The following is a 20,198-nucleotide window of genomic DNA, read 5'->3' on the forward strand; positions in this document are numbered from 1 at the left end:
GTCAGACCACAGCTGGCTCCTGATTCGGAAGGCTGTGGAAGCTGGAAAATCAGGTCAGACAATATTCTGTTGACTCAAGCCCCCCAAAAGGTCAGAAAATGTTGAGTTAGATTCAGGCTCCAGAGAGAATATGGCCAGAACATTCCTATATAATGGATGGAGATCACACCCTCAGGAACATGAAGGGTCGTGACTTGAGTCACACACTCCAGTGAGACAGAGACTCAAGATATATCTCACCCAAATCCTGCCACATTAACATAACAGCTAACTCACTCAGAAATAAAACCGTAATCACAATTGTGCAGTCTAAGGTTTACAATATATCACAGTAAGATAGGTTTATTGTGCCAACCTGACCAATAAACACATGTGGGATTAATTGAAGGGCAGAAAGAGAAATGGCTCAGTGAGCCTAGCCTTTCTGGTTCTTGGATCTCTTGCTCTCTGATGGTCAGACTAGGGTGTAGCTGCCTTAACCAGTTCCCTGTTTCAGCTGGCAAGGCTCACTTCCTGAAAGACATCCCTAAGGAGAAGCCACATTGACCTACCCTGATGCAGCTCTGGGTGCTGGAGCAGCTGAGTGTAGAGCCCTGCCAGTGCTGAGATACTTACATGCTCACTGATTTGGCTTTCCTCCTGCAGAGGAGGACTTTGTCAATGGATGTGGGACATATGGTCTAATGTTGGACTTATGGGCTTGGACAGCACTGTGTTGGGATACTTTCTGAATGTAGACATACCCTTTATATAAAACTATATATATATATATATGAGTTTCTGTGCGTTTGTTTCTCTAGTCTACCCAGACTAACACACACACACACACACACACACACACACACACACACACAAAGGATAACTATGACTAGATGAACCTTTTTAAGTAGTTTTCTGCCCCACAAACCCCAGTTTTTCACCCCACTTACAGCAAAGCCTAGTTATCAATATATGTGTCATTCTGGTTGCCCTTATTCTCTATGTAGTAACGAAATTCTATCTCTGAAATAAGAATTGAGAGCAGCAACCACTACGAGTATTATCTCTATTTCTTGATTCTCATACATTTGACTACTTTTTCAATTCAAGAATCCATTTCTTGAGCTTTCCCAAATCCTCTGGGCCCCCACTTCTCTCTGCCCACTGTCATTTCCTGCAAATGAAGCAAAAGGCAACCAAGGTACACCTTCCCAAACTGTGGCCTTATCTATTTGAATGATGGGGGATGTTAAGGAAAGCCCCGTGCATATCTTTATTTGAGTTTTATGTCTGTAAAACAACTTGCTTCTTTAGATGTTGCTTGAAATCTTAAGAAGCCAGCACACACCAGTGGGTGTCAGACCATAATTACATATAATTAGCAAACTGTATCCTATTCCAAGTGAATAAACAGGCACTGAGAATGGAAAGAATACAGTATTAATATATCATCCTTGAAATCCTTAGAATGGCTCTTTCAGGTAATTCTGAATGATGTTTTAAGAATATTTTTTTTCCTGTTAGAACTCAAATTGAATCACTTATGTATGGAAAGAAAAGCTCATTTTAAAACTATGGGTGATGGGTGTGGATCTGGAAAGAATGAAGCAGACCTTTGAAGGTAGCCTATTTTATGAAGGAAACGGAACTTCAAATCCGTTATTTTAAAGAGAGGTTGAAATAAAGGATGGTGCTTCGTATCTGAAATGTCAGATCCCATGTTGTAGAACCCCCATGAATCAAAATTCAAGAGTGGTCCTCATCTCCATCTCCTCCTCCCCTGTTACCCTAAATTTCTAGGTGTGGGGTTGTTTTCCTGGCAGAGGTGCTGTAAGACAGTGAATCATGAAGTAGAAAATAGGTCTAGGGCAGCAGCCCCCAGAGACAGGAACTGAGGTGGCTCTGCCCATTGGTCGGCTGCTGGAGAGAGACCGAACAGAGAAACAAACCCAGACTCCTGGAAACCCTGGATTTCGGAGGCTATACATCTTGACAGGAGCCAGCAGCCTCATTGTTCTGCCATGAAATGGCTGGTGTGTTTGAACTACTGATCTTGAGGTGAGCAGTCCAAAGCTTAACCCAGAGCATCCTGGAGAGAAGCAGTCTAGGAGAAAGACAAAGGGGGCCTGGAACTGAGTAAATGTCCATTTGCTATTAAGCTGATGAATGCGTCCCTATATACTGGTCTGGAGGCTCTTGTAAATTACACTCAGTCACAGCTTTCTGTCTTTCCTGTCTTCCTCTGGATCACAGTATGTGCTATGATAACTCAGAATATTTCTATGATGTCTCTGGGTGGCACCCATGGTTAAGATATTTGTCAGCTAACCAAAAGGTTGAAGATTTGAAGCCCCTCAGGCACATCGGAAGAAAGACCTGGTGATCTACTTCTGAAATATCAGCCATTGGTAACCATATGGAAATGGTTCTGCTCTGACCTATGTCAATGCCCCACAACTGGTTGATACTTGTTGACACTCGTGTGTTCTCATTGCCAACTTCTGTGCTGCTTTGTCTATCGTTCTCAGAGCTCTTTCTCCTGGAATTTAGTTCAGTGATAGATACTTCGTAGAACCCCAAACATATCAACTAAAGAAACACTTGCCTGAATGAATACACTAGCATAAAAAAGGGTCCTTGGATAAGTCTCATCATGCCATCAAGTAGCATTTAAAAATTATAATATAAATCTCATTAAGAACAATACCAATCTTTAAATCAAAAAGTCAATGTGACTCCTTTCCCCCAAAATCAGTACATAACTTGACCTTACCTCTAACTACCTGGTACCTGTTCATACCAGATAATTTAGATCATGCTGGCTTTTATGTGTGACTGTATTTATGTTCTTGAAATGTATTTACCAATTACACCGGAAGACATCATCTAATTTCTACCTAAAATGAAACAGGTGAAGCGACGGTGTAGACTTCTGGATCATGTGTTATGCCAAGCAGGAACGGATACAGACCCAGCTGTGGTGAGCAAGAGTGAGAAGCAGAAAGAAATCCACTGGGGCTTCAGCCAAACAAACTGTGCAGGAGTAGCTGTCTATGAAAACTAGCAGAGTTCTTGGCTGCCTCAAAAGATTACAATAAATATTTTCTCCCTTTCCCCACATGAAATAGGCAGACACATTTTGAAAAAAATCTGTTCAAATCAAGTATGCCTCCCAGATATGCCTACAATTGCTATCTTCAGGGGATACCTATGTGTTTCTTAGAATTACAAAAAGATTATCAGGCTAATAAGTTAGAGCGTTTAAACCTATGTAGCAGCTTGAACTACAATATTGGTACCGGCTGAAGTTCCACGTTGTCCCCGACAGAATCGAGGTAATCTGATGAAACCAAGTGAAGAAATAGAGAGAAAACACCCACACTTATTTTATTTTTATTGAAGGCAGAAAACCACCTGCATGCATTTCTGTTCAAAGAAAAAAATGTTCAGTTTCATGTTTCTCTCGCAGATAGAAATGGGCTCTATAGAATTAGAACCAACCGTGTCTTTTGTTTCTTGTTCTATCAGCATTTGATTTGCATATCTGGGGATATGTTAATGTGCTCTCTGTGATTTAGAGAGTTTATAAAAAAGGTAATTTGATCTCAAATCAGAATTTGCTTTCTTTCCTTCTACTACTGAAAGCTGCATACCCTTCTGAGAAGTGTGCCATTAGCTTGCCTTGTATTAGACAATAAAAAAGTTCCACAGGGGACGAATTACATATTATGACATTGTGAATATAAGGCTCATTTGGATTTAATTCATTACGACATCATGTTGCACAGGAAAGCAATTTTTAAGCAATAGAAGTGCACTTCATTTGTAAAGGACCCAGCTATAACACACAATCAGTTATTGAAGACAGAAACTGATTTCCCAAATCAGGCATATAAAATTTAATATATTTGCTCCAGTTATAATAAAGGGAAGGGAACTTCAGTGCCATTTTGCTTTTCCAGAGGAGAGTGGAACTTTTTAAAAGTTGGAAAGTGAATTTTTGCCTGAGGAGCTGACTATGATTGGAGAACACAACTGAATCAGATGAAGAAAATTATTAAGTACATCAATAAAATATTCTGAAATATTTATCATACATTCAAAATGCAAAGTCAAATTATATTCTCCTTTAAAGGTGTTATTATATTAACACATTAAAAGTAAGATGGAGTCATCATTTCAATAGTGGTGAACAATGGCAATTTTAAAAAATTTTGTATAATCTGTCATATTATTTGGTGTAATTCTAAAAGCAGACTAAATGATCAGAAAAAGAAACCAGGCAACTTGTACTAGCCTAATGAAATTCCCTGAAAATAAGTTTGTATACAAATCTAAAATTAGGAAATTAAATCATCTATGCATTAGCTTTCTGAGATGGAGGTGATGAATTTCATCACCCATTTTTAGATTGCTGTGGTTTCTTTCAGACTTTACATTTACTTTCAAAAGATAGAAATAACCACTTGGAATTGTCTCCAAATGACTACAGCACACAAATTAGTTTGATTTGGTAGAGCTTTATATAATTAACATAGTTTAAATATATTTTTCTTTTTTCTGTAAACACTCCATATGAGGTTTTGTAACTAATATTTTAAGTTCAATTTTTAAATGTTTTGCTTCATCTCTAAAGCATGGCTTGGAACTTTCAAATTGCAAATATTGAAGGGTGTTATTTGCCACTTGAATCCTGATTCTTCTAGTGACATTGAAGAACACAAGAAAGAAAACTGAAATCATTTCCCTACCTTTCTGTTTAATTTATATTTCACTAAATGTGATTATAATTTTTCTATGTCACGAGTGTTGGGAAATCCAGTGATTCCCCAGCAAACTGACATAGCTAAGTGTCACAGGAAAAGGCTTATTTTTCTCTTGTACTACATCAGACTGAACATTCCCATTCTCTGTCTCTCTCTCCAACAAGATCAAGAACCAAATTACTTAAAAGGCATGTGATACTCCATTCAGAAGAAAGATAACAAGAAAAATATGATGATCTTTAAGGCTGAGCAATTCAGAATTTACAGCCCATCAACCCAGATCACCTAGATATAGCTGAAGGAATCATTTGACAGTAAAGCATAGTCAATGGGTAAAAAAAAATACTTTCATTATTTAAAATGTATGCTTCAGATCAATAAGGAAGGAAGAGATTGAATTATAAGAATTAATTGAATTCCTTTTGATCCTATATAATTTAGTCTAGGCCTGATTGTTTAAGTCACATGTGTTGAATGGGAAAGACTGAAAAAGGAAAAGCAGATAATAAGAAAGCAAGTAACTTAGTCCCAGGATATAACCTTGAAGATCAAATACCTTTGGTTTATAAATATCTATGTAGGAGAAAAAGAGAGAATTCATTAAATCTGCTTTATCATTGAGAAAGGGAAAAAACAACTATTAGGAAGGTGTGTCTTTAGAGTCAAGTGCTTTGTGTTACTGATAAGGCATTAAAAGACCTATGATTGTGATTGACTTTGTACCTCCTCATGTCTACAATCCTAAGAATGCCTTTTCATGAAATTGTTACCTTCATGTATTCCTTATAGAATGGGAGTGACCTCAAGAGTAAACAGAACGTCGTGAACACCAACAGAGTGCTTGGCAGAGTGCCTAGCATTTAGAAGACACCTGCTACACAAGAGAAAGGAAACACCAAAAGCATCTTCTTAGGACATGCTACACAAACGTAGATAAATGACATTCAACAACCAAACTTAGCATGCATATATCCAGATGTTCATTTAAAATGACGTGTCAGTGTTCTCGTGTCCCCCAAGATATGTGATCCAAAGTCTAACCTCTATGCTGATGGCTATAATCCCATTGGAGAATGGATGGTCTTTGTGACATCAATGACACAGGATTAGGGTAGGGTCTACACCGAGTCAATCTCTTTGTAGATATAAACTAGATTAAACAAACAAGCTAGGAATTATAGGTGGGAGTAAAGAGATGCTCAGTGACAAGATCTCCCAGCATCAGATCAGAAGACAGGATTGTCCAGAGCAAACACACATCCTTCAAGATGGCACCCTCAATTCAGACTTTTAGTCTCCTAACTGTGAGAAATTATATATTTGCTTGTTAAAACCATCCACGTGTGGTGTTTCTGTGATAGGAGTACTCTATAAGTTGGTCAATGAATAATCAGAATTATACATTTTAAAATAGTATCTATAAAAATATAGTAATATTTATATTTACATATAGTCATATTCCACATGGAAACAAAGAAGGTTCATGTCTGTTTGCAGGCCCTCGTGCAGCAATGAGTTACTCAATGCCTGACCATTGTGACTTGGGTACGATTTGAGATACACAGCCTTTGCTCTATTGTGAAATAGAACACGATCCATGGTTGTAAGAAGTGAGCGAGTGAAGTATAGAGGGTTGCCAAGAGGAAGAGAACTCAATGGTTTGCCAGATCATGAATAAATTGACTCCTGAGCCAGAACTCAAAGGATGCACAGACTTTAAACTAGTCAAGATGGAAAAGGGCCTAGCGGGTAAAGGTCAAAAAGCTTCTATCAGTGGTTGTCATGCTAGTTAAACACCCATGTGAAGGGCACATGCTTTCATCCTTGGGTTAAATCCATTGAGTAAAGAAATGAACTGTTATTCTGCATAACATTTATAAACCCCTAGTTGGACAGTTGCCTCATCTACAGTCCAGAGTAATGAAACACTATGTATAATTAAATAGATCCCAACCTATGTATCCATTTTATGATTAAGTTTAAAACACTGTACATATATTTTTTTTAATCTGGGAAGATCGATGATAGACTGGCTAATTATTTACTTTAGAAGCCATCACATTATTAATTGAAATTCATTCCGTGATCTTTTTTTATAAAGTGAATGATGGGCACTTTGTTATACATTTACATAATTTCATCCAATAACAATAGCAGCTGCTGTATTGCAGTTTCTATTTCTCCCAACCTGCCTTCTCCCCTTCTCTTCAATAATGAACATGAGAGAAACAAAAACGACACAGAGTCAAAAAGAGAGAAAGAAAAAGAAATAAAATCAAATACCGAAAGGGTAGAAAGTTGGTTGTTGGGAATTAAGGGTAGAGCCAAGATAAGAAAAATCACTGATGGGATCAGGCCATTAAACAACAGCAAAATTTCCCATTTGAACAAAACCATAATGGCTGAACATAGGTTCCTGTGAGGTCAAGATGACACAAACCACTGACATAAAACAACCTTTGAGGGTTCTGATGGCAATAAAGCATTCCCCCTGGCGTCCACAAACATCTCATCCTTAGGTGGGAACTGCACCGCCCTGAATTAAGACTGCCAGAAATGCGCTGCTGTTTACTCTCTTGAATGGGAAGCTAAAATATCCATACATTATTTACTCTGCATGAGACAGACAAAGCAAAGATGAATGATAGAGGTGGAAAGGAAGGGAGAACAATGCTTACAAGGCTGTGTACACCGGAAAGATAATACTATTACAACAAACAATGAAGCCAATTGTCTGGATCAAAAGAAAAGGAAGGAAAAAAAAGATGCAGAACAAGCACAGCTATATTAGTCAGCAAATGATTAGAGATGATATTTTTGTCCCTAGATTGCTTGATCAACTTAGAATGAGAAAGATCATAAAAACTTAGTTTTCCTCCAGTCAGGCAATCAAGGTATCATGAGAAAGGTCATTCAAAACAATAGCCAAGGTTAACTAGCAGGGCTTTACCATTTTGGCTCTATTGGCATTGTGGAGGGGTCTTCAAACTGTGAGTTTTTTGCCCTGGTAAAAAAAAAAAACCGAACTTCTTTCCTTTCTTACTTAAAAGCTGGCTCTTATAATATTACTCAGTGTAAAGATACTACAGAATAAGAATGGCCAATCCTCTTTTCAGCAGCACTGATCTGGTAGTAATGATTGCCAAGAGCACTGGGTTGAGGAGAATTCTGATGCAAGGACTGGGTACAATTTAAAATTTGTGCAATGTGCATTAAAAGCATAAAGAGGTATAAGACATGAAGTGACTGTGAACAGTCTATTCTAATCCCCTATAGGGCACACTAGAACTGCCCCTGTGGATTCTCAAAGTTATAACTCTTTATGAAAACAGAGAGCCTCATCTTTCTCCCAGAGAGTAGCTGATACGTGTGAACTGCTGTAAATTATTTAATATTCTTCTTCTAGACATAGCCATTGTTACTCCTACCAACTGTTCTTATCTTGCTGGGTCTGGGTAAGACAATGTGGGAGATGAAACTAATAGACTGCAGTGGTAAGGTATTGGTAACAAGGTGAATTGTGTTTGTCATCCTGCTGGGTGTAAACTGAGCCATCTCCGAGGCGGCAAGGGTGATTTCATTATCAGTGAGATAAGCCAGGCAACGGAGTGTCTTTTGGAGCCCTGTATGTTGAAACTTCTTGATCAAGGGGATAGCTGTGACAAAAGTGGTGCAGCAGAACCATGAACCAGAGTATGAGACAGATTGGTGGAAACTGAGAGTCTTAGGTTAGAAGGCTGGTTTATTGAGTTTGATGTTTCCTGGTACTTAATTGTGGAAACTAGGTTTGCTAATCCATGGAGCTAGAGCTGAGTACCTTAGGGCTGGGGCTTCCAATGGAGTGGTATGCGCTTCAGACATGACTGATGGCCCTAACATAGCTTTGCAACATGGCTTGAACTTCGCAGAAGCCAATGGGTTGAACAGCTGAGAGGCCAAAGACCAGAACTGTAGGCGTGGCTAATAAGCAGCTATCATATTCAAATAATTATGTCCTAAGGATTTGTATCTTGTGAACGTCATGAATAGACCCCATAACTCTGAATATAGTCTTGGAGTTGTGGGTGAAAATGACAATCATTGAACCCAGCTAAAAAGTAGCGTGCTGTGGGCAGAATTGGTGTCAGAACTGGTTTGACTGTTGGAGCTTCAGCCTCATAGAAATCAGCCATGGGTGATGTTGATGATGATTCTTTACCTTCCCCCTTATGAAGGTGTAGAAGTTCAGACATCACTCTTACATTATAATTTTTAAAGTGATTATATGCTGTAATTTACATTTCCTTCCATAGTTTAAAGTCACTGAAAACCAAACTCACTGCCATCGAGTCAGTTCTGACTCACAGCAATCTGCCAAACAAGGTAGAAGGACTGTGAGTTTGTGAGACTGTAGCTCCTGACAGGGGCAAACAGCTTCAGCTTTATCCTAGGGAGTGGCTGGAAATTGCGATGTGCTGCACTTTGGGTTAGCAGCCCAATGCGTACCCACTAATGTCACTAAAGCCAGGCAAAATATCTTGGCAAAATAGCCAAATATTATCAAGAGAAAGGTTTAATAGCAACTACAGAATGTCCCTGTCAAGGTAAAGGTATGTACCTATTTTACAGTTTATTTAGAAGGGAGAAGAGTCAGAAAGTAGATGAGGAAAGAGGAGACAAGCTTTAAAAATATGTTTCAGAAAAAAGAAAACTAGATTTGGAAATCCATTCAGATGTATCATTTAAACACATAATTAGAAGATGCCTAAATGCAAAACAACAGTGGGCATTAACTAGGTTGTTGTTTCATCTGGATCAAAGCAGATAATAATAAAAATATTGTCCCTGCACAAATAATACATCCATTTAAAAATTCATAAATATCTAAAGACCATGTTTTATTATTTTATTTCATTTTATTTAATGTAATACTGTTTCATATTTTCCAACCTAACCAACAAAAGGGTTGTTCTTAAATAAAATTGAAAAATGAGCAATACCATAATAAGGTAGCCAATCACAGTTCATCTTGTATTTGTTTCTCAACATATCAGAGCTGTGGAAAGGTGTCTGTAAAAGGTAAAAGTGAGTTGGGGAGGAGGGGAAACAATGAGGAGCTGATACCAAGGGCTCAAGTAGAAAGGAAATCTTTTGAGAATGATGATGACAACATATGTACACATGTGCTTGACACAATGGATGGATGGATGGATTGTGATAAGAGTTGTATGAGCCCCCAATAAAATGATTTTTTTTTAAGTTAAAAGGGGAAATGCGTTTATAAGTAATTCATACATGAAGAAATAAAGCCCATAGGTCATCAATTAGCATTTGGAATATTTCCAATATTATTTAGTCTATCAAATAATAAATATTTAATTTAAGTTCGGTTCTGCGAGGAAATTTGGTAACATAAAGTGAAAATCTAAACAATGTGAAATTCCCTGAAGCTGTAATTTACTTCCAGGAATTCATCTGAGGGGACTTATTAAATAAGCTCGCCAAGATTTATGTATACAGCTGTTAGTGAGATAATCTAAATGTCCATCCATAGGGAACATGTTAAATAAATTATATGATATCCATATAATGGAATACATAGTGTTATCTTAAAGTAATGATATAAATAAACATGTATTGGATTGAAAATGGCTCTGATTATATTTCTCAATTAAAAAATTAATTATAAAAAATATCAAAAGAATACATGTAATATAATTGATAAAGACAGGTAGATTTGCTGGCTAAGAAGAAAAATTTTCAAAAATGAGATTTAAAGGATTATGGATGATTTTACCTTATTACTTTTTTGTACTTATTACACTCATAATTAGGAAAAACAATAATGTTCTTTCCACTTAAAAAAGAATTGTAAAAACTACATTAGCCAAAAGTAGGTCACAACACATTTTCTCTATTTTTTCCTCACTGTTTCACAGCATCCACAGCTGTCAAAAAGCAAACACATTCCTGTATTCAAAAATACATAGCCAATAGTCAATCACATTGGTTCCTTCACTTCAATTAATCTATTACAATATTATATTGGCTAGTCTTTCTTGAAGATTTCAAAATGCTCTTTCCTCTATGCAGCAGTGGGCTGATGGTCTTTAGTACGTATGCATATAGCTGTGTACATAGGCATATCATTCATTCAAAATATTTCATACTCAGTGTCTTTATAACAGAAATAAAGCATTGTACCTATCAGAGCCAAAGCTGCTTCCACGTTAAAGAGCTCTCTCAATAGGCTGGGGTAAGAATGTTTCATATAAAGCGATAGATGTCTCAACTGGCCAAGGTTGTTAGGGCTCGACAAATAAGTATTTGGCAGAGTCGTAAACACTTTACCTCTAAAATAGACCACTGAGTTTCAGGCTAAGGAATAGGAATTGAAGATAAAGTATCAGAGGATATAATAGTTGTTATTGGGAGATCTTCCCAACATGCTTACTTTGGATGCATTAGCAAGATGGATGTATTGCCCTGAAGAAGGACATCATGTCTGGTAAAGGGAAGTTCAGCAAAGGTAAGGAAAACCCTCTCTGCAATGGACCAACACAGTGCCCTTCACCATGAACTCAAGCACAATAAGGATGCAGATGTCACAAAACTGAACAATCTTCTGTTCTGTTATACACGCGGTCACCACAAATCAGAACTCACTCGGCGGCAGCTAAGAAGAACATTACAAGAAGAAAGATGATACACAAAAACTCCCACAAATGAAAAAGGAGTTTTGTCATTTTGGTGGCCTGACATTTTATGATTATCAGCCAGTGTTGGCGTCCGAGACCTTTGGAGCTGCTGGCATCCAGATGAGGTAGCAGTAAGGACCAATCAAATGAGTGATTCCCATTGATAGATTAGGATGTGAGCCAGGCTCCTGCTTTGGTGCTTATAATAAACGTGGCCTTATCTAGGTAGTCAAAATCTTAAGTCATAGCATACAAGTAAGCAATGTTTAGTAACTTATTTTGAGTGTGACACCATTTCCTTAGATCTTGTTAGTAGTACAATGGTCTCCCCTCCATGTGGGAGCCCAAATTCCAGTCTCCAGCCTTGTGAAGCCACATGTCCTGTACCAGCGGACATTTGTATGTTGCTGGGAGGCTGAACACATTTCAACATAGTCAAGACTAAGATCAACAAGGAAGAACCAGATTGTCTAGTGATCTGAAAATTAACCAATGAAGGTCCTATTCATTAGAAATATTGGATCCATAATTGAGCATATGTGTATCACAGAGGAGGCAGAATTGTGCATCATTGTACATGAGGTCCCGATGAGTTGGGGCAACCCCATGGCAGCCATCCACAGCACTCACTCACGGGTTTCTTTTTGTGGAATGTTTATGGAAACAGCCAGATTTTTCCTTCTGCACTGCCCATTGAGTGGGTTAGATCAAGGTCTTAAATGAAAAATGGAGCACAAACTATTTGTGCCAACAACCTACACAAATGGTGAAAAAAATAAATAAATGATGCAGTAGTTCAAGAGTGAATATATTTTCCAAGTAGTAAGAAGTTAAGCATAGGAAGCCATAACTAAGTTAATCTGATTAAAACACTGACATACATGCATATACATACAGTTATACATATAATAATGTGATAGGTTTTGTGTCAACTTGACTGAGCCAGCATTCTCATTCATTTGGCAATTAAGGTCTAGTAATCTTCCGTTTTGATACCAAATACAATGTAAAGAACTCCATAATGAGATCTACTGTGAGCAACTAACCAGTTGTAAGAAGATGAGGCAGAATGAAACCCCTTTATACAGATTACAACCTTGGTGAAATTTCCCTGGTAGGGTTGCCTACTGTCTATATAAGTAGACCCATTAGGGTGCTTGCTTGCATCTGCCTGGATCAGGATTCTCCACATAGATCGTAAACATCTAGTCCTTTAGACTCAAGACAATGGCCCATGGGAGTGGCTCATGGTTGCCTGCTGATCCTGGAAGCTATCTGATCTGCTAACTTACCTGCCAATCACTGCCCTTGGGCCATTTATCCCAATACAGGATACAGCAGAATTTCCCCCTTGGGTTTTCAAGCCTGTAACTCATCTTTCCTGGGGAGAACTTGTTGTTTTCAAACTGCTGACAATATAGTTAGCAGTCTAACTCATAACCCACTACACTATGAGGTTTCTACCAATAGATAGATGATAGATAGATAGATAGATAGATAGATAGATAGATAGATAGATAGATGATAGATAGAGATAATTATCAATGGTTTCACTTCTCTAGAGATCCCAGCCTAACACAGCTGGACCTCAAAATATTTTTAGAAGATGAAACTCAAACATGGAATTTCCCCACAAACTTTTGAAGCCCCTTTATATGCAAACATAGTCCTCATATCCCCATGCTAACTTTGATCATGGTGTCTGCAAACACCATCAAGTTTTACTAAACTTCTAATGATTTTTTGTGTGTGTCCACATGGCACCAACACTTGGCATAAGTACAGCTTTTATGTAGGCTTTATTTACTGGGTAACTGAAACTCACTGCTACTGACTCAGCTCAGACCTATATTGAGCTTCAGGACAAAGTCGACTTGCCTCTGTGGGATTTCCAAGACTGTAAATCTTTACAGGAGTAGAAAGCCTAATTTTGCTCCTGTGGCTGGTGGTTTCAAACTGCTGACCTTGAGATTAGCAGCCAATGCATAACCCACTGTGCAACCAGGGTTCCTCACCTGTGTGACTGGGTTCTTAAATTATGATTTTCTGTCTATTAATCATTTTTTCCTATTCCTGAATAGAAATTCATGCATCTAGTCACCATTAAGTATCATAAGAGCCTCTAGTTAATAATTAAAGTGTTAAGTATTATTTAGTAGTAAGAACTTGGAAATCAGTCTGACAATAACCTTCTCTATTTTCCCTTCTATGACCAGTAGTAGAGAAGAGAGAATAATCAGTATCTTTTCTGCTTTTCAATTCACTACCTTCTTCCACTGATCTACTGTCCCCTCCCTCCCAGCTCCCCGTCCTGTACACCAGCAATGAAACAGAGAAGAAAGTCCCATCTTTCCTCTGCAGAGTTGCTGGTGGTTCTGAATTACTAACCCTGCAGTTAGCAATCCAACAGGCAACTACTATGCCACCAGGACTCCTAAAATTATACATATCTGTAACTATTTATGCATTTCATTTTAGAAAGAGCTGCCTATTTAAAGAGATAGACAACACTGGGGAAAAGAACACAAAAAGGCAGAGACAAAGAAATACAATGTGATAAATAACTTAGTTAGTAACCAAAATGTGAACCATGAAGTTTGATAAACAACCGAAAAGTGGGTGAAGGGAGACGTTGGACAGGGCAAGATATGACAAAATAACAATTTATAAATTATCATGGGCTCCTGAGGGAAGGGGGAGCGGGAAATGAGGATCTAATGCCGGGGTGTTAAGTGGAGAGTAAATGTTTTGAGAATGATGAGGGCAATGAGTGTACAAATGTGCTCTACACAATTGATGTATGTATGGATTGTGATAAGAGTTGTATGAGCCCCTAATAAAATGATTAGAGAAAAAAAAAGTTCAAAAAGATTATTTTACTATAAATTTGACTGTAAATAGTCAAACGGAAGAGATAAGCCCACTAAGCTATGAGATGCATGCCATATATTTAAAAAAAATAACCAGTTGCTCAGGAAAAACAAAATTATTCTCAATATTAAGACAAAATTAATCTCATGGGAACTCTCCTTCAGAAGACATTTTTGTAATAAAATGAATGTGCATGATAAAACTATAAACAGTTTTAGAGGGTACCCCCATTTCTTTCTTTTGTTGCTTTAAAATAATATACCTTCGGCCATTTAGATCTATTTCCCAAGAATAACTCTCCTGCTCTGCCCCACTCTATTTCATGAAGGCTTCCTGGGGTTGATGATCTCTGGGTGGCTGCAGTTGCCTCTAGTTCGGCCTCTCAGCTCCTCCTCACTAGCGAAGTCACTTCCCTAATTACATGCTCTATGCTGTATAGACTCAGGGATTTCATCGTACTGCTGGAATTCTGAATTATACAAGCACTGATTACAAAGCAATATCATTTCAGAGCCAATTCCTTGTAAACAATTCTAATAATGGAAGTAACATGTAACATGTTATTTCCTGCATGTTACAAAGGCCGGAAATCTTTAAGCAGCAATGAAAAGCAACACAGAAACATGAGAAAACAAACTCCCCTCAGGCACTCAGGCATGATCTTTGGTAAGAAGATTACAAAACACCAACACACCAGATACTTCAAAGATGGATTGAGCTATGCATTTTCCATGAGCACACTCTCCTGGGAGGACTCGAAAAATGCAATACAGGCAGCAAATCAATGCACCTAGGAATATTTTTCCAGAGAAGCAAGACTCCACCTATACCACCTACCTACAGACAATCATGTATGATTCACCTAAGACTGACCACTGTCAATGTAAATATGGAAGATGCATGCAGAAGCTAATATTTCCTCTTCTCCTTCTTTTTTCATTTCCTAAATATGTAAACTAGAGAAACCTTTAAAAATGAAAACCCTGATAACAAACAGGAAAAAGTTTCAAGATATTCACTAGTGTTACGACGTCACGCCAAAGGAGCTTTCCCCAGGAAATCATAATTAAGGTTACCAAAGAATACCTTCCCATAATTTAAGGACATTTAAATGAAGGCATCGTTTTTTAAGCTAAACTACAAGAAATTTATACCTAGATTTCAATTTCCTTAAGAAGACAGATGAACTGTTAAAACTGTCTAATGTTTAAATCAAAATGTGCTCACTGGAAAGTTCATAGATGGGGGACACCCAACTCACCGGTGTCTCCTATAGTCCTCAAAGGAACAGGCAGTTGACTCAGCTCATAGAGCACACTTATATTACTCTGATATTATTGAAACTTTCAATCAGATGGCCAATGCCTTGTTTTTTTACTCAACATATGTCCTATGATCTTTACATCTCAAATCAACCTAACTCTGCTTTCCCAACAGGAAGAAAAGACTTCGAGTGGAAGATTCAGTTATTGTATCTCCAGATACCATTGCTGTGGAGTCCGTTCCAACTCAAGGGGACCTTCTAGGATGGTTTCACTGCACCATCGAATGCCCGTGACTGTAATCTTAACTCAAGTGGGCAAGTTCTTTTCTCAACCTACAAGATACCATGAGACATTGGCAGAATCAGCAAAACAACACCAGCCTGGGAGATGCCTTTCCCAGTAACGGCGTCCCCTCCCATCCCCTTGGTACTGCACATACCTGAATGACTTTTTAATATCTTCTGCTTGAATTGCCTTGAGAATCTCCTGGTACAACTGACGGTCCTCTGTTCCTGAAGATGCAGCACTTGGAGGGCAATTTTTATGTGCATAATAACCTATCAAAAGTCCAAAAATAAATACAACGGTGGCGGTGCCAAATATTTTCAAAAGACGGCAAAAATTGCAGTGGTTGCTCTTTGGTGCCGATCGCGTATAGCTGGTAACATAGTCAGGGTCTTCCTGAAGCCTCTGGAACCTGCCTTTGGGTGAAGTTGCTGGTTGAATGGAACCAAGATTAAGGTCCTCAGTCTCTGACTGTCCCTGGTTCTGATTCCCAGAACCCTCCAGCTGGAACTGATCAAAACCAGGCTCCTCCAGTTCCTTCTCCATGTCCCACTCTAGATCAAGGGCAGTGGCTTGAAGGTCGTCATTGTCTAAGTATGGCGACTGTCCTGGAGCTCTTTGTTCTGCATTAACTCTCTGATAGGCCATCTTTTTACCTGTGGAAAGCAGATATGTTTCTTTTAACAAACAAAAACTCCATAAGGTTAAAAACAGAAGCAAAACAAAAATATCCCTTACTCGTGGACATAACATTGTAGTGATTATAATCCGAGAAAAGTGTCCTTCCTATATAAATATTAATGATTTAGTCCTAGTTTTGTTTACCTTACTATATGAAAATATGACAGATATAAAAATAGTTGATACTTGATGGAAACAGTTAAAAAAAAATTTAATGACATTCACTATTGGTCTTTCGAAGGATCCCTGGTGGCACTATGGAATAAGCATCGGGCTGTTAACTGCAAGATTAGTATTTCAAACCCACCAGCTGCTCATTTGGAGCTAGATGAGGCTTTTTACTCCTCTAAAGATTGATAGTCCCACAAACCCCAAAGAGCAGTTCTACCCTGTCCTATAAGTGAGCTATGAGTCAGCATCATGTTTTTTGTTTGTTTAAATGAATCTTTGAAATTCAAACCATTTAAAAAAATGAATTCATGATTGTATAAGAGTAAAGATGATGTACAATAATGAAAGAAACATTTTAAATGGTTATAAATTAGATTCTACTAAAAAATTTAAAGACAAAGTCAATAAAACTATGATTTAGAAAATTAAGGAATACAATGAGAGTCTGGGACGATTCGCATTACCAGAGTTAATGGTGAAAATAGCAATTCAAGATAGGACCAGGCAAAACAACTCATCAAAGTGCTAACTCTACAGAAATGCCAAAACCAAAATATGATCTATTGCTAAGCCATTCTTGACCAGAAGGAATGGAAAATTCTAACGTTATCAAGGAATCAGTGACATGAATTGACCTGTCTCAGTGAACTTTAACTAAACGTCCAAGATGGCAGAAATCCAAAGCGGAAGTCCTCTGCAAAACCAGGAGGCTGACTCATCACCTTGACAGAGGAGAGGCCGATGGTGGTCGTTCTCCGTCACAGTCCTGCATGACCTGGGCTGTGTCCTGCAGAGTGGTATTAAGAGAACTGGACTAATGAACCGCAAGTGGTCTCAACTCCACATTCTGTCACCCACCAGTGGATGATGGTTGCAGATTAAGGGTATTTCCAGTTACATTTTCTCTGTACTGGATGTGTTACCTCTGCTGGATTCTTAGGATCCTCACTATGTTTTCTGATTTTTCTTTTGGCCCACTGTGGTGAGTAAAGAGCAGATACTCAATTGGCACTCGATTAGCTAACGGCCTTGGGGCTATGAGCTGATAACCAAATTCCATGGAAAAAGATATAAACAATGATTTCATTAAAAAGAGAGAAAGCATGCTGCATTAAATGCAGGATGGTGGATTTATGCAACTCCATTCTTGGCTGGCAGAGGCCCATTGAATGTTCTTGATGTTAAAAAAAACCTCCAATATAATTGAATATTACATTAAAACAATAAATATCACAATTTTGTATAGAAAAAATTCTCATGCTGAGCTAACATTCTCATATGCTAATCTACTATTCATTCCTACATAAAATTCCCTAAAAACTGAGTCCAATAACCCACCTTCACACCACTCTGCCCCCTCTCCTTTCCCAGCTCCAAATAAATATCAATTGTATGTCAATGTCAGGTGCTAGGCTTGGTAATGAAAACTAAGGTAAAGAGGTCTGCATTCTCTAAGCCACCACCTGTCTGTCATTCTGTCTTTCTGTTGTGGTTTGTGTGTTGTGCTGATGGAAGTTATGTCTCTGATATTTCAAATATCAACAGGGTCACGCGAAGTTGACAGGTTTCAGCAGAATTCTAGAATACTTCATTGGGCTTATGCAGAACTTGTGCAAGCATCCAGAGGGAGTTGTGCAAACAGAACAAGGAAACATTGCATGGTTTAAAATCAGGAAGGGAGTGTGACAGGGTTATATTATAATCTCCCCATACTTGTTCAGTTGGTATGTTGAGCAAGTCATCGGAGAAGCTGGATTATAGGAAGAAGAATGTGGCAGCTGGATTGGAGGAAGGCTTATTAACAACCCATGACATGCAGATGACCCAACTTTGTTTGCTGAAAGTGAGGGAGAATTAGGCACTTGCTGATGAAGGTCAAAGATCGCAGTCTTCAGTATTAATTAGAACTCAATGTAGGGAAGATCATAATCCTTACCACTGAACCAATATGTAACATCATGATAAATGGAGAAAAAGTTGAAATTGTCAAGGATTTTATCTGGAGGAAGGCGTTCAAGGAAATGGATGGACGCAGTGGCTACAACAATGGGCTCAGGCAGAGGAATACTTGTGAGGATGGCGCAGAACACTGCAGGGGTTCTGTTCTGCTGTGCATAGGGTCACTGTGGGTTGGAACCAACGTGATGGCATCTAACAATAACAACAATCACAACGGGCAAAATACTAATGGGCTCAAAAGGCATCAAAAGAAGATGGGGAGAACACAGTCATCACTGTATGCCAAAAAACACAACAGTCCACACTCAACCATTTCAAGAGGTAGCAGAAGAGCAAGAATCAATGGTACAGAAACAAGTAGTCAAAGCTGCATTTAAAACATTAGCCCAAAAGAGAGCTGCGGAAATTGATGGAATAGCAATAGAAATGCTTCAGCAAGCTGGTGAAGAACAGGAAGGAATCACTCTTCTATGCCAAGGAATTTGGAAGATAGCTACTTGGTCAACTACCTGTAAGAGATTGCTATTTGTAACCATTTTAAAGAAAGGTGACCCGAGAAATTGCTAAAATTATAGATCATTATTATTGATATAATATAAAAGTAAAATTCTGCTAACGATCCTCTAACAATGGATGCAGCAATACATTAGCTGCCAGTGATCAGCCTGGATTCAGAAGAGGATGTGGAACAAAGACTATCATTTCAGATGGATCTTGGCTGATAGCAGAGAATACCAGAAAGATGTTTACTTGTGGTTCATTAACCATGCACAGGGATTCAACTGTGTGGAACATAAGACACAGTGGATTACCTTCAGAAGAATGGAAATTCAGGAACACTTCAGTGTGGTCTTTTGGAACTTGTACATGGATCAACAGGCAGTTAAGGGAAGAGAGCAAACTGCGGAAGGCCTTCAGAAGAATCGGAATTCCAGAACACTTAACTTTTCTCATTTGGAACATGTACATGGATCAAAAGGCATATGTGCAAACATACAAAGGAATAGTGTCTGGTTTAAAATCAAGAAAGGTGTGCATGACAGCTGTATCATCTTACTCTAGTTATTCACTATGCAGGCTGAGCAACCTGGAGAAACGAGATCATATGGAGAAGAATGATATGACAAGAAGGAGAATGTGGCATCTGGACTGGAGGGAGGCTTAGCAACACCCAGCGATCCGCAGATGATAAAGCCTTGTTTGCTGAAAGAGAGGAGGCCTTGAAGCAGTTGTTGATGAAGATCAAGGATTATAGCCTTCCATTTGGAATATAAATGACTTTAAACAAAACCAAATTCCTCACAACTGGACCAATAAATAAAATCATAACAAACAGGGAAAAGGTTCAAGTTGTCAGAATTTCATCTTGGTTGGATGTTTCATCATGGAAGCAGAAGTCAATAGATCAAAGGACACAATGCATCAGACCTCAAAGGGTTGGAAAAAAAGATGTTACTTTGAGGACTCAGTAAGCCTGACCCAAGCTATGGTATTTTCAATTGCCTCATATGCATATGAAAGTTGGAAATTGAATAAGGAAGACC

General features: G+C 38.4%; 1 protein-coding gene across 1 annotated transcript in view; it reads right to left on the bottom strand.

Annotated features, from left to right (window-relative positions):
- The window catches only part of NAALADL2 (N-acetylated alpha-linked acidic dipeptidase like 2), a 779,627-nt gene extending 763,036 nt beyond the window's left edge, over positions 1 to 16,591 (bottom strand). Inside the window, exons 1-2 of the mRNA XM_045294988.1 lie at positions 16,582 to 16,591; positions 15,998 to 16,499 (exon numbers count right to left, since the gene is read on the bottom strand). Coding sequence (XP_045150923.1) covers positions 15,998 to 16,499; positions 16,582 to 16,591 — 512 coding nt within the window. The remainder of the gene's footprint in view (positions 1 to 15,997; positions 16,500 to 16,581) is intronic.
- Positions 16,592 to 20,198: the final 3,607 nt, after the last annotated feature.

The sequence above is a fragment of the Echinops telfairi genome, unplaced genomic scaffold, assembly GCF_000313985.2.
Source record: "Echinops telfairi isolate 266 unplaced genomic scaffold, ASM31398v2 ScPeMD7_4225;HRSCAF=4972, whole genome shotgun sequence".
NCBI lineage: Eukaryota > Metazoa > Chordata > Mammalia > Afrosoricida > Tenrecidae > Echinops > Echinops telfairi.